This window comes from Engraulis encrasicolus, chromosome 17 (genome assembly GCF_034702125.1).
Source record: "Engraulis encrasicolus isolate BLACKSEA-1 chromosome 17, IST_EnEncr_1.0, whole genome shotgun sequence".
NCBI lineage: Eukaryota > Metazoa > Chordata > Actinopteri > Clupeiformes > Engraulidae > Engraulis > Engraulis encrasicolus.
In genome coordinates this window covers 25,651,458-25,667,306 of record NC_085873.1, presented here as the reverse complement: position 1 = coordinate 25,667,306, position 15,849 = coordinate 25,651,458, and the positions used below count along the sequence as shown (strand labels likewise).

The window sequence follows — 15,849 nt, the reverse complement described above, 5'->3', positions numbered from 1 at the left end:
TCCTGTACAGAGTATTGACGTCATTTTGTAATAGCTTCCTTGATCACATTGAATGATATATGAATATCGCAGTCATTTTTAAAAGTTTTGTAGAATTTGTTTAGAAAGCATTGATAGTCCTAAAAAAACGATATCCAAAAAGGTGCAAGGATTGCTCATTATATTTAAAAATAAAGACAAAACCATATCTAAATCCAGTGTTTAAAGGCACAATACACAAATTGCTTGTCATTCTGAAGTTATGAGGAGGAAATGGTCACAGTTGGTCCTTTTCATTGTAGAAATGAATTGGTTTAGCACTACACTACATTTCGCACTACCCATGCACAAAAGGCACGAATTGCCAATTCTGGAAAAAAGTCTGCGTCGTAGTGTGCGCACTCAGGTCACATTCAACCCTCAGGTTGTATAGTCTGAGGGCGTGAAGCGCGAGATGTGAACTTTTAAACCCTGCGATTCATTCATACAGTGTGAGCAGGAGCTTAATATCCACGACTGAAAACAGTCTTTTTTTTGTCTTCTTATATCTTAACAACCTATAGGTGTGTATGTTGATCTTGGACCTGGTGGGCTACGTACAAAGGGTCTGCAATGCGCGCAATTGTGGATAATATGCCCATTATTTACTTATTAACTTATTGGGTTGCAAGGGGTGGGCAATAATGATGGTGGCAGTCACGGGTAAGCGGTTAGGGCGTAAAGGGTAAGCGATTGGGGCCGTCAGGTTGGTGTGGGTAGTAATTAACCAGTGTTCTAGCCCATTTTTATGTATTTTAATGGCTGCAAATTAGCCACACACTGATTGAGCAGAAAACCGTTATAGAGTTTACGTCAGATTGTTTCCTTGAAGATGGCTGCATACTACCGAGTTTTGTATGGTAACAAAATGAAAAATGGCTTCTGGGGGAGTGCTGATTTCTTTGATGCTGTTGTTTTTTTCTTACATCAAAAAATAAAGTGGTGAACTGTGAAGAAGCAGTGTTGCACTATCCTTTCTCACTGTTGAATGTAATAACAAAAAAATATACTGAAAAAGTTAATAAGTGACATGTTCACATCTAGACTTCTGTCACAGTAAAAAAAAAAACTGCAGGAGGAACAAGTTGATTAAAATCAGCAAAGCGCCACTGATTGACTCACTATTGACTCTCCGTAATCTGTCGTCATGGTGATCTGTTTCTCCTCGGGGGGCGGGGTTATGAGTGCTCCGTCGGTGCCGCGGTTCTGCTTGGTGAGGGCCAGCCACATCTCATACATCTGCTGCATGTCCCGCACTGGAGAAACACAAAACACAGACTCATAACACAATACACAGACTCATAACACAGCACACAGACTCATAACACAACACACAGACTCATAACACAACACACAGACTCATAACACAGCACACAGACTCATAACACAGCACACAGACTCATAGCACAGCACACAGACTCATAGCACAACACACAGACTCATAACACAGCACACAGACTCATAACACAGCACACAGACTCATAACACAGCACACAGACTCATAACACAGCACACAGACTCATAGCACAGCACACAGACTCATAGCACAACACTGCACACAGACTCATAACACAGCACACAGACTCATAACACAGCACACAGACTCATAACACAGCACACAGACTCATAACACAGCACACAGACTCATAACACTGCACACAGACTCCTCATAACACAGCACACAGAATCATAACACAGCACACAGACTCATACACACAGCACACAGACTCCTCATACATCTACATACTCACAGTCTGCATACATTCACACTGGCAAAAATCGCACACACTCCACTCCTCATGATTTCAAAAAGGAGCATTCCTACAATTGTTGTTCAATAAATACCAGACAGATACCAGATAGTATCAGGCAGATACAACTGTTGTTCAATAAATACCAGGCCAGACAAATAACAGACAGAGACACAGTGCATGGTTCCTGTGTTTTCTAAGTAATGTGATCTTACAGCTGTTTCTCAATAAATTACAATAAATAGCAGCAATGACGCCATGCATTGTCCTGGTGATTTCTTACTCTTATTATGAGCATAAGTTGCTGGTTACACACATGCGGATATCGAGGCAGATTTAAAAAAAAATGATTTTTGGGTTAATGCGACATGGACAAAAATATGCGTGTGTTTTAGCCCCCTTTCAAAACCATAGTTTTCAAATGTGCATTCTAAAGCTCTTTTTTTGATGTGTGAATAAACGAGAGTCCAAAACCAATGCGTTTTCAAAAATATCCACACACCAGGGCTTGAAATTAACTTTTTCGCTTTCCGGCCACTGTGACTAGTGGTTTTCCAGAGTCACTAGCCATCCAGCTATTCTACTAGCCACAAATTAGATTTGTTTGTTTGTTTATTATGACACTGTTAACTTCAGAAGATAATGTGCTAAAGAAAGAAGATGAGTGCATAGCTCTCTACATCGAAATAAATAAAACAAATATAAACTGAGTAACTGAGCTTTTTCTTAAACTGAAATACAAACAATTGATACAAAATGGGTAAAATGCAGAATATAGGCTATTCTGATAAGTCATACCACAGACTAAGCTATGCCTGCCAAATTGGCTAGTTACACTGATATTGCAGTGTTAATTTCGTGACGAAATATTTTCGTCATAACTATCTTTAAATATTGTTTTCCCCTGACGACAATAAAATGATGACGAAAAAAACAGCTTGCGTTTGTACGAAAAATATAACGATATTGATTGATATTTTCATCAAAAAAATAAGAATGTGACTACAATACCACCGGAGACGAAAACCAATAGGAAGCATTTTTGTTAATGTCACTGAAACATTGAAAAAGAATTGCCTGCTATTTCGCAAGTCGCGACCCTCATCTGCTCCGCGTCTCCTCCCTCCTCCCCTCCCCACACACACACGCAGCAGGCAGTGACAGGCAGCGTCGGTGCAGCAGTAGACCTAGCCTACTTTTCAGTGCAATCCTGGCTGGAAACAACATTGTTGCCCATTTATCCATGACGGAGAAGTTTACATGTATGCAGTCATGAAATAGTGGTGGTGCTGTCGCACATAGCAAACATCTTTCTCTAACGATGCATTTTTGCAGAACTTCTCCACTCCCTTCATGAACCTGCTACCCGACGGTCGTTGTCTGATCTTTTTTCAATGTTCGCTAATGTTTGTAATTTAAGGGTCTATGCGTAGGCACAAGCCTTCTGATAAGAATCACTTAAGTGCCGATCGCAAAGGATTCGGAAGTGTGGAGTTTTGCGACTTGTTTCAGTCAAGGACACTGAAATAGGAAGTGAACCTTCCACGCTTTCACGTTATTGGGGGACAGTTATTTGCAGTTATTGCAATAACGTCTTGTCATGTCAACCATGTCAACGAGAGCGCGTGTGCCATCACAACTTTGCATCAAGCAAATAATATGCAACAGCTTGCAATACGCGCACGAGAGAGAGAGAGAGAGAGAGAGAGAGAGAGAGAGAGAGAGAGAGAGAGAGAGGTCTTCCAACAGGTGCCGTGCCTTTGTAAGCTTGCATACAGTAGGCCAAGGCTACTGTACCCTGCGACGTTCTTGATTAGGCCTACTAGTACTGTATACCCACAAGTAGGCCTATTTTTTTCATAACGTGCAGTAAAGTTTTCCCCCGAAGTCGTTCTAAAATATCGACAGAGATCTATGAGTGTCGCGGCCATGATTTTTTTTACACATTGGACGCACTGGCTTATAAGAGGCTCTGGCAGTTTTTGACAATATTTTATTATTAGCCTACAATATGTCATTTTAATCATTGATTTCCCCAAATGGTATTTTAGTTTGACAATTTTATAGAGAAGTGTAGACAAGAGGAAATGAATGTAATATTTTAGTTGACTAAAATTATTTTAGATTTCGTCGACTAAAATTGTATGAATTATGTATGAACTAATAGTGTCAAAATTAACACTGATATTGTTACCAGCCACAGCCAAGTTTTACCAGCATTTGGCCGGTTGGCTGGTGCCAGTGTCAAGCCCTGCCACACACGCGTTAACAGTTTCTAAATAACTAACAGTAACTTGATGCATTGGTCTTGGGAGTTCTTACGGCTGTTATTCTTCATGTAGGTCCAGACGTCCCTTTCTTCCAGGCTGTGGGCGAAGGAGCAGTTGCCAATGTAGTGGCACTTCTTCTGCTTCATCACGTGAACACACATCTGTGTACAAACAGCACACACACGCACGCGCACACACACCCACATATACACATAACACACACAAACACACAGTATTTTGTTTAGGAGGACAAAGACTACTAAAGAGTGAGTGACATCGCAATGTTCTGAATGCCAATTTCAAATCTTCTGAACATGTACACATACACACGTCAAAAAAATTATATTTTTTATATAGTGTCTAGAACAGCACCGTTGTTACAAACAAATACAAGAAACAGGCTGTGTGCATCAAAACCCTGATTTAATTAGATTACAGCAGAACAAAAAGTGTTTGCAAAAGTGCCATTGACTAAAGGGCAAAAGACAGAAATTGAAATTAGATTGCCAGATTTAAGGGGCTTAATTTGTGCTCAGGGCTACTGGCTGGCACAAAGACACCTCATTCTAGCTGTGGGAAGGGTTACTGCCATCAATGTCGTCTGTGTGTGTGTGTGTGTGTGTGAGTGCATTTATCTGTGTATGTGTGTGTTTGAGTGAGTGAGCGAGAGAGAGAGCGAGAGAGAGCGAGAGAGAGAGAGCGAGAGAGGGAGAGAGAGAGCGAGCGAGAGAGAGATATGAAGACACTCACGTCATACTGTTGGGGGTAAGTGCGTGAGAAAGGCAGTGGGCGCACCACCACCCATTTCTTCTTCTCAAAGGACTTGACCAGCAGCACCCTGCGCTCCTTAGTCCAGCTGCAGAGAGAGAGAGAGAGAGAGAGAGAGAGAGAAAGGACAGATTAGAGGAGAGATTGGGGAGACAGAGAGCGAGGCAGAGAGGCAAGAAATTCAAAATTGTCCTATGAAGGCAAGAAAGCCCCCCAAAACATCTTAAAAACTCTAAAACCATAAAAAAACCATCTTAAAAACTCAAAACCATCAGTCTAATAACCCCAACTCTAACCATAATGCTGCTCAAGGGCTATGCCATACTAGCCTGATTATCATCGACTTTCAAATCTCTTCGAGACTTGGTCTAACCAAGAGCATAACAATTAACATTTCCCAAATAGCATGGTCGACATGCCTCCCTTAATTTGCGAATGGTTGTATGCTTCCCGAGAAAGTGTGAGGAGTGCCCGATTGTTTGGCAGCTCAGAAACGATATTGTATTGCTCTTGGCCCCACTGGCAGCAACGCTGAAGGTGTTGTGTCAATAGGAGGGCAAGGCCCGGCTAACCCCACACCTCCACACCCTGAAGAGGTCACACGGGACTGTGTTGTGCTTCGACATCAAATGCAGGAGGGAACAATGCATTTCTATACAGAGCAAGCTACTCTTGGGGTGAACACGGTAACAACCCATCAGGACATTGTTTATTGTGTAAGCAGGGATACAGATACCCAGCTTGATATCCAAACCTGATTTTGTAACACGTTTTGTAACATCTCGGAGAGCCAATTTCACAGGGAAAATAGACAGACAGATCACAATTCAAGTTAATACTACCCCCCAGACTGTGGTCGCATTGAAATCCCAGCTTCTCACAAAAAAATGACATCTACAACCTTGGTTTTGAGTGTCGAATATCCGCTTCAACATTTACCTGCTACTAACGAGTCCCTCACCTGTGCTTGGCCTTGGCAGTGGAGTACTTGAGCTGCTTGTCAATTCAAGAAAGCCCGCAAAAACATCTTCAAACACTTTACAACACAATATCACTTCAATAATAAAAAATAACCCCAAATCTAACCCTGATGCTGCTCAAGGGCTACCCCCACCCCTCCACACACACAAGAGACCAACAACACTGAAAAGGTCAAAAGGGAATGTGTTGTGCTCAAACATCAAATGCAGGAGGGAACAATGCATGGCTGTAAGACAGCGTGCTATTCTTAGGGTGAACACGGCAACAACACATCAGGACATAGTTTATTGTGTACGCAGGGATACAGATACCCATATTGATAACCAAAACTGTTTTTGTAACACATTACATAACATCTGTCTGTGAGCCAATTTTACAGGAAAAAAAAGATAAAGAAGGATCACTGTTGAGGTTACTCAATCAGACTGTGCTCGCATTGAAATCCCAGACACCTACAACGTTGGACCTGACTAACAATCTCCCCAACATATATTTCCTATGGACTTTGACTTGTCTTGGACTCTGACTTGTCTTGCACTCAGTTCTTTGTCAAATAATGGCTTTTGAGGCCCTGCCGTGGCCTAACGGGTCCACTATAGTCCCTTTTCGACTAGCCCTGTTAGAACGGGGCTGCGCACTGCTGGGGCGTGGTTTCGTTTTCTTTTTGCATTTACTCCACCCATACACACCCATCATCAGCTCAAACAGGGCTCAAACAGGGGCGATTATAGAATCGCGAAAGACGTGGTTCGAGGCGTGCGGAGCTGAGTTCCACTAGGCTACATGTTGCCTGTGTTAGGATTTACCGGCGTGCAAACACCTATCTCCACCCACGCACTTTAAAAATCAACATCGCTTTTCTGTCGGCAGTTTTTACAGTAGACAGAGAAAATTTGCTCAAGCAATTATCATGTTCTTTAACTCCTGTCCTTGGCCAAGGAGTTATATTATTAGCCTATTAGGCTATTATTTTTAAATCACGCTATTTCCAAAGCTCCACGCCTCCTCCTTGTGAGAAGTCGTTTTTTTTACCACCATAATAGGGCACACTAAAGTAGCCCTTTTCATTGCACATATCTTCATATACGAACCTGCAGAGGGATGGCGAATTTGCTGTTATCAAATTAAATGTAAAAATGAAAATTTCGAATGAAAAAGACAACCGTGGTTTATTCGAGGGAACAAAGAACACAGCCATGACAAAAAAAGATTTCCTCTCTATCCAGCTGGAGAACAACGCCATTGTTTACTTGAAGTGGCAACCGCTTAAAGTTAAATAACTTTGGATTTAAAGAACATAAACACGTGCCGTAAAAACCTGTAAAAAGCTAAGAATCTCAGCTTTTGTACAAGCCCTAACACATGTCTGTAGGTCTAGGTTAAGGAGATCGCTGTCTGTTGGAAAACAAAATGACGAGGTAAAAAAAAAGGTTGGAAAGCGCTATTGTTTCACTTGAAACAGCGGCCGCTTAAAGTTATATAACTTTGGATTGAAAGAACATAAAAACGTTCCGTAAAAACCTGTGAAAAGCTAAGATTCGCAGCTTTCGAACAAGCCCAAACACATGTCTATGGGTCTAAGAGAAGGAGATCGCTGGTTATATTTAGTCCTACATAGGTCATATTGTTTAGATTAGGGCTTAGATTCACCATGGCGTGAAAACACGGTGTTGTCGCGGCTAGTTGCAGCAGCTGATCATACGGCCCAGTTCTAGTCATGTTGTATGGAAATGCGTGCGAGACAGCACCATCAACCCCCCGTCAAGTTTCATGAATATTTATAAAGCCCGCACCGGAACGCGGAACCCAATGGAAAAGAGACTTATGCGGCCGACCCGGGTTCAATTCCCTGCCCGGGTCCTTTGCCGGTCCTTCCCGGTCTCTCTCTCCCCACTTGCTTCTTCCTGTCACCATTTTCACTATACTGTCATAAATACAGTCAAAAAGACCAAAAAAATATCTTGAAAAATAAATAAATCTTTATATATATATATATATATATATACACATTTTTAGGGGCTTTTTTATTTCTTTAATGACAGGACAGTATGAGATGCTGACAGGAAGTGAGTGGGAGAGAGAGATGGGGGAGGATTGGGAAATGACCCCGTCCGGACTTGAACCGGGGTCCCCAAGGGCATGCAAGCCCAAATGTGGGTGGCTTAGCGCGTTGCGCCACAGCGCCCGTGATTGCCGGAATTCTCCTGTTACTGACGAGTCACTCACCTGTGCTTGGCCTTGGCAGTGCAGTACTTGAGCTGCTTGTCAGGCTCGTTGACCTGGCCCTCCCTCCAGCACTGGCCGCACACAAACTTCATCTTCAGGTTCAGGCCCCGGCCGCGAGCACAGCTGCCACCTCCTCCTCCTCCTCCTCCACCACCACCTCCCATCATGCCGTCTCCTCCTCCACCTCCACCCATGCCACCCGGGCCTCCGCTGCTGGCACTACTGCTGGGCTGCTGGGGGATGTGGTGCTGGGGCTGGAGAGATGGAGAGATGGAGGGATGAGGGATGAGATAAGTTAATAGGGAGAGAGAAATGGAGAAAGAAAGAGAGAAAGAACAATAATGGGATAGATAGAGGAAGAAATAAAGAAAAGAAAGAGACAAAGATGCAAATAGAGAGAGGGTGTGTGCAGGGTGATTTGGAGATAGGTACAAGGAGACGGAGGGCAGAGAGGACAGGGAAAGGTGGGGAGACAGTGAGCGAGAGAAAGAGAGATATGGGGGGGATTAGAGATTTAGAGGAAAAAGGAGAAAAAAATGAAGGGAGAAGGCTAAGAAAGAAGACCTACAGACCTTTCTGAAATGATTATGAAAATGAATATAGTATATACAGTCATAGGAAAAAGTTTGTACACCCTTTCCAATTTCTTACATTTTTGTCAAAATTGGTCATAAAACATGGTCTGATCTTCATGTTTTTTTTTGTCAGGGCTTTGACTGAGCTATTCCAGAATGTGTATTTCATTGTTATGAAGCCATTCTAAAGTCGATTTGCTTCTAAAGTATGTGTAGTCCCATTTCGGCACCCATTCTCGTGTGCTTCAACTGTATGACAGACTACCACACATTTTTTTCTGTAAAATATCTCAATAAACTTCTGAGTAATTGTTCCGATGATAATAACCAACTGACAAGGGCCTGAGGCACCAAGGGAGCCAGATATAATGATGGTCCCGGCACCATGAACTTCAGAGAGCCTCCTCACCTTCTGTCGCTGGGCATTCTGCTCCAGCCGCTGCCAATGCCTCTTAGACTCCTGCACCATCTCCTCATGGGTGATCCCTAGTACATACATGGACACTCAGTGAAAACCCTTCAAGCAACACTAAGAGAAATGCATATTATTGTTATGTAATATAATTATTGCATTATAAACAGCGATGTACATATGTAATGCAATGTTGAGTACGGTACGGTTTGTCGGCAGAGTTGTACAAAGTAGAAGTAGAAGTACTCTTACAGATGTAATTGCAACACTAGTGGCATGATATTACATGGTTTCAACTTTACATCAAGTAGGTAGCAGGCTTCACTCAGGTTTTTCGATAACTTTTAAGGGTGCTGTCCCAAATAAATACTTAGAATCAAAGAAAAGGGGGGCGCACCTTGCATCAATTTTTTCTTCTTTATTTTTGTGCACAGACGCGTTTCGGTTGCACACTGAGGAAGGCACACACCGAAATGCGTCTGTGCACAAAAATAAAGAAGAAAAAAATGTATGCAAGGTCCCCCTTTTCTTTGATTCTATGGTTTCAGCTTTGTGATATCATACTACTCGTGTTGTAATCACATCTGTAAGAGTACGTCTACTTCTACATTATAACACTTGGTGAAAATCCTTGAAGGAGCACTAAGAGGTATGAAAAAATATTATTTAAAAAAAAAAAGGAAATTAGCGGGGAGAGAGTGGGGAGGGCTCGCAAATGCAAAAGCGGGGCGGAATCAAACCCGAGTCGCCAGTATAGCAGTCGAGTGCCCAGCCGTTGATCCACAGCTGGGCCGAGGTATGCATATTATTATGCGCAGGGCTCTAAATTAACACCAGCCAACCGGCCAAATGCTGATGAAATTTCAGTTTGGCTGGTAGAAAAACTTACAAACCACTTAGTCAAGCACACACTGAGTGACTCACTAAGATTAACATCTACTAGCCATTTTGGCTGGTGATTAAAAAGATTCATTTAGAGCTCTGATTATGTAACATAATTCTTGCATTACACCACGTTCCACATTATTATGCAACTGACATTTTTCGCTGTTTCCCCAAATAATCAATGCAAATGACAGTCGTCATAATTTTCAAGTCATCCGCCATTAGAGTACAATTAAAACATTTTTGAATGAACCTTCCAATGATAACGGTATTTTTTAAGTAATAAAAAACTTAAAATGCTCTGTTCCACATTATTACGCAAAGTAGTTTTGTAGTGTTGTAATCCAAATTTCTTTCTTTGTTTCCCATTTACATCAACACAGTTGGATTTTTGTACCTTCTAAATTACATTTCAATGTTCAATACTTGATGATAACCTCTTTGTCTTAGTAACTGGAATGCTGCCTTTAACATTGAAGTCAATGGCAGGGCATTGCATGGGAGTTATGGAAGCCCAGATATCCTTGATGCTTTGCTCTCAACTGCTTTTGTTTGTTTGGTCTGGTGACCCACACTTCACTCTTCAATATACCCATAGATTTCCATGCCACGTTTAGGTGCTTTGGTGGTATCGACATTTTAACTCACCAGACATAAAACCCCATTGAAAATGAATGGGATGTTATGTCTGGTGAGTTAGAATGTCATCATCTCCAAAGCACCTAAACGTGGCATGGAAATCTACGGGTATATTGAAGAGTGAAGTGTGGGTCACCCGACCAAACAAACAAAAACAGCTGAGATCAAAGCAGCAAGGATATCTGGGCTTCCATAACTACCATGCAATTCCATCACTTCAATATTAAATGCAGCATTCCAGTTACAGCTTATAGCAAAGTTTTGAACATTGAAATGTATTGAAGGTACCAAATGCCAACTGTTTTGATGTAAATGGGAAAAAAAGAAAGAAATTTGGATTACAACACTACAAAACTGTTTTGCGTAATTAATTGGAACAGAGCATTTTGGGCATTTTAAGTTTTTTATTATTTTAAAAAATACCGATGTCATTGGAAGGTTCATTCAAAAACGTTTAAAATTGTACTCTAATGGCTGATGACTTGAAAAATATGACGACTGTCATTTCTATTGATTATTTGGGAAAACGGCAAAAAATGTCATTTGCGTAATAATGTGGAACGCGGTGTATAAACAGTGATCATGTGTGCACGAGTGCAGATTGGGAGGCTTTGGGTAGTAGGTCGTTAGCAGGTTTAACCCACCTGCATCCTGCTGTAGGCAGGACCCAGCTGTTAGGTACAGGAGGTTAAGCCCACTCTGTGAGTGTGTGTGTGTTGGGTACAGGCGGTTAGGTACAGCAGTTTAACCCACGTGCGTGTGCGTGTGTGTGTGTGTGTGTGTGTGTGTGTGTGTGTGTGTGTGTGTGTGTGTGTGTGTGTGTGTGTGTGTGTGCATATGAGTGATGAGTAAAGGCTGTTAGGTACAGGAGGTTAACCAACACCTTTGTGTGTGTGTGTGTGTGTGTGTGTGTGTGTGTGTGTGTGTGTGTGTGTGTGTGCGTGTCCGTGTGTGTGTATGTATGTGCGTGTGTTAACCCACCCGTGTCCTGCTGCAGGACCCAGCACTTGAGCTCGATGACGGAGTGGGCAAAGGAGCAGCTGTCTTCGCGCTGGCAGCCGTAGCGCACCTCGTGGCGGCACACGTCGAACTGGCAGAGCGGGTGCAGCGGCCGCACCTTGCTGTAGCGCACGTTGGCCGAGCGGACCACGTGCACCAGGCACCTGGAAAGACACATGGGATGGAAAGGGTTCAAAACTACACGCAAAACTACACACTTACGGCCTGCTAGCCAGGCCGTGCCCTCCCAGTGACGCAACAGCTTCAGCGTTGCTACCAGTCAGGTCAAGAACAATGCAAGTACTTTCTGAGCTCCCACAAAATCGGGTACTCCTCCCACTTTGTTGGGAAGCAAACAATCATTAGCAAACCAAGGTAGGGCGTTAGGGAAATGCCGTTTGGGAAATGCTAATTGTTATGCTCTTGGTCAGACCAAGTCTCGAAGAGATTTGAAAGTCGATGATAATCAGGCTGACGGCCTGCCTACAAAAAGTCCAGTATGGCCAGGTAGACCACATGCACCAGCAACCTGGAGAGACGAATAGGAAGGGAAGGGTTAAAAAAAGCAATACTGCACACCACTCTACACTGCACACCTTTGGTCTTCCTACCCAGTCCAGTGGTCCATGACCATGTGCTACAGCAGTGTTTCTCAACCTTTTTTGAACAGACGCCCCCTAGACCTCACCCTAACCCTCCAAACGCCCCCTTGACCTCATCATAAGCCTTCCAATGCCCGCCTTACTATTAAAAAAAAAACTAATGCTCCTCAACGCCCCCGGTGTCATTTTGTATTCAATTAAAAGCAAAAAAAGTAGCTCAAAACAAACTGGGCTACTTCACAGTGACTAGACCCAGGGATGATTGGAGCACTCAGCAACTTTTTTAAGAGGCCTTTTATTTTGGTGCACAAAGTGAATGACGTAACGTTTCGAAACGGTTTCAGCGCACCTGCGCCTTCCTCAGACAGCCCATTTAACACAACAACCAATTAAGCAAACAGGAATACTTAAAAGGACTGGAAAAAGAACAGATTAAAATCTATTGGCAAAGAGCAAAGGAAAACAAAAAGAAAAAGGGACCCAGATGGCAGAGTGAGAAAATGAAAGATGAGGGGAGACAGCACGCAATGTCCTCAGACTAAATGGGTCACCAAAATTAAATTAGAGAGCCATTACGAGGAGAGGTAAGTGGCATTTTGGACAGAACACAAGAGGGAGGCGGGAACAAAGACAAGCTCAAAAGACAGAATCATAGCCTACGTAAGTAAGCAAGATGAGCCTGTAAAATCGGGTACAAGATCGTCTCTGAAAAAGTGGAGAAATCGTATAGATCGTCTTGCAGTGAGGATGTTTACTATCAGTATCAGAGTAATGTCTACTTAGTGTTGTGTTCACTTTTATTCTTTACATTATTGTATTTCCATTGTGCACTTCATGAGTGTCAGTGTGTGTTTACATTTAATGAATTGCTAATTACAAATTAGTAAGTAAGTTAAAAGTATATACAATGCCTGTTTTTGTTTTTTGTTGTTGTTTATTTTTTCGATGGAAGACAGTGGTAAAAAATCGGAATTGAGATTTTATGTAAAAAAAAACAAAAATCGAGATATGACATTTTGCCATATCGCCCACCCCTAGTATGGCGAGTTGGTGTAGCTTTGGTGCTTGTAAGATCCCCACAACAGGCACTGGCATCTGTCTGGCCACCAGTTCCACCAATCACAACAACGCAAACGTCTCCCACCCGTCTGAATTTCTTTGGGGTGGGCTTTGGAACGTGTGGGGAACCCATGGCCCGTGGTCGGTGGTTCGGCCCACGATTTAATTTGAATGTTATGCAGTTTCACATAAAATATTACATATTTTGTAAAGCAAGAAATTACATTTGCAATACAATTAAGATATACTTTCAGAGGACCTAGTGAAGGTGGGGCCTGTTGTAAAGGTGGCCGCCTTCAATATAGGCCTAAAGTGTTGGGGGACGCTAGTACTGCCCTGCTGCTAGTGCTAGCACAGCCCTTGGAGGACTTTACAAAGTTTGAAATGGCCACTCAAATGAAACAGGTTCCCCACCCCTGCTTTGGCTGGACAGGAGGACACTATGCTAACAAAAATCCCTTTGCACTGCAAATTGTGTCCTGAGACTGAGTGCTGGTGAATTGCAAGTTTGCAAGTTCACAACTCCACTCACTGCACACCATTCATTTGTTGAGCAACACATTCCATAGTCTGCTTCTTCTGCTAACTGTGCATGGGGCATAACGGTCCTCTTTTCTTCTGAAGCAGACAGAAAAGCGTACTCACTTATTGTCGTCAAAGGGGTGTCGGGCAGTGAGGTTGGAGCAGACGGCCAGATTCTCTTTACTCCGCTTGCTAATGATGCGAGGCTTACTGTCAAAACATTCCTGAAAACAAGAGGGTGGGAGGGTGACAAAAGAAGAAGTGGTCACACACACACACAAACACACACACACACAAAACCAAGGCAATGTCTGCTGTGCCAACTATTAATGGGGAACGAATGTGGGGACTCGCAAATGTCAGTGGGCAATGTCCATCTTACATTTTTTGTCATTGCATTACAATGTAATTTGCCCATGTTATTCACCACAGGGATTTTTCCTTAGGAATCGGATGCTGTAAAGATGCTAATCTACCACATGTAAAGTGACGTCATCCACTTTCGAGCTCTACTGTAGTTGTATCTATTGCAGTCTCACCTCACAGAGGCACATGAACATGCCCAAGACTAGTATTGCTAGTGTAGTAATATCTATTCTACCATACAAAGCCAAAGTGCAGTAACTACATATCTTGTCAAAATTGATTTCGCACTGAAAATGGTCACAATGATCTAACAGCTTTATTTTGCGACAAAGCCTTATGGTCCAAATGTGTACCATTTTAGGGATATTGTGAAGTTAAATTTGTAGTTACTACAATATCCAACCTAATACCAAAACTTTGAAGGCATATTTCTCTGTTTCAATGTTGCCGTAGTTACAGCACATTGCCTTTTGTTGGGCAGTATTGTAGTATCACCTCACCGAGGCACATGAACATGCCAATGTGCAGCTGCAGGAAGTGCATGACATGCCCAAGACTAGTACTACTATTGTAGTAAAATCTATTCTGCCATACAAAGGCAAAATGCAGTAACATATTTTTTACATATATTATATATCACGTCAAAATTGAATTCATACAGACAACGGTCTTCGTAACCGGGCAAATACACAGGCCGCGACAAAAGCTATTCTGGAGACTAGAGACGATTTGCACACCAAGAGCGACAGTTTGTAGTTGAACTCTTGGCTATGTTATGCTAATGAGCTATGACGCGGTTCAGCGACAGGCCGCGACAGCCAATGACTGAATAGAGGTCAGTGACCACAGCCAATGGGAATGTTTGAATGTTGGCTTTGGGTTTGTAACGGACATATTCTAGTCGCTTCAATCGCTCGTATCGCTTGCTGCTACACAGAAGCGTTTCTCTGTCGGTTCAATCACGTCGCGGTCGGTATATTCGCCCAGTAACACCTCCTCTATCTTGAGAGAAAGCCTTATGGTCCAAATGTGTACCGTACCGACTGCAGTATTGCAGTCTCACCTCGCCGAGTAACATCAATATGCCAATGTGCAGCTGCCGGAGGCGTGCGACACTGGGCGACATGAACATTCCTATAGCCTCATTCACACACGTCGCTGCTAGTTACTCGCTCAGCGAATGCAGTCAATAGAATGTCTATGTGTTCCAGCGAGATGAGGAGGCGAGTAGTGTACAAGCGATGCGATGTGGGCGGATCCCGAGGTGAAAATATTTTAAGTTTGAGCGCGGCGAGTAAGCGAGTAACCAATTGGAATGCAGAGTTCGGTACTTCTCGTCTGTGCATTGGCAGTTAAAGCCACGGGAACCTTTAGCGAACGTTCCATGAGAGAGTGGCGAGTAGGCCAGCGAGCGAGAAGCTAGTAACTAGCAGCAACGTGTGTGAATGTAGTTTAAGTCTAGCGCAGCTATTATAATAATAATCTATTGCAGTCTCACCTCACAGAGGAACATGAACATGCCCATGTGCAACTGGAGCAGGCGCGTGACACTGAGGGCGCGGCGCTCGTTGGTGCCCAGCGGGTCGAAGAGCAGCTCGCGGCTCAGCGCGCCCTTGCGCTCCTGCGTCCACACGTCGATCTCCTCCTGGCAGTAGGCGAAGGTGCAGTTCTCCCCGTACTGGCACTCCTGACGCTCCTGCACCTCTGTGGACCAGACGAGAGAAGGAATCAGAGGGATGGAAAAATGGAGAGATGATGGAGAGAGAATGGAGAGAG

General features: G+C 43.2%; 1 protein-coding gene across 1 annotated transcript in view; it reads right to left on the bottom strand.

Annotated features, from left to right (window-relative positions):
- zc3h7bb (zinc finger CCCH-type containing 7Bb) overlaps positions 1–15,849 on the bottom strand; it is a 33,571-nt gene that overhangs the window by 2,128 nt on the left and 15,594 nt on the right. The window contains exons 14-21 of the mRNA XM_063222060.1: positions 15,572–15,777; positions 13,831–13,931; positions 11,507–11,688; positions 8,999–9,075; positions 8,015–8,268; positions 4,790–4,895; positions 4,092–4,200; positions 1,141–1,274 (exon numbers count right to left, since the gene is read on the bottom strand). Coding sequence (XP_063078130.1) covers positions 1,141–1,274; positions 4,092–4,200; positions 4,790–4,895; positions 8,015–8,268; positions 8,999–9,075; positions 11,507–11,688; positions 13,831–13,931; positions 15,572–15,777 — 1,169 coding nt within the window. The remainder of the gene's footprint in view (positions 1–1,140; positions 1,275–4,091; positions 4,201–4,789; positions 4,896–8,014; positions 8,269–8,998; positions 9,076–11,506; positions 11,689–13,830; positions 13,932–15,571; positions 15,778–15,849) is intronic.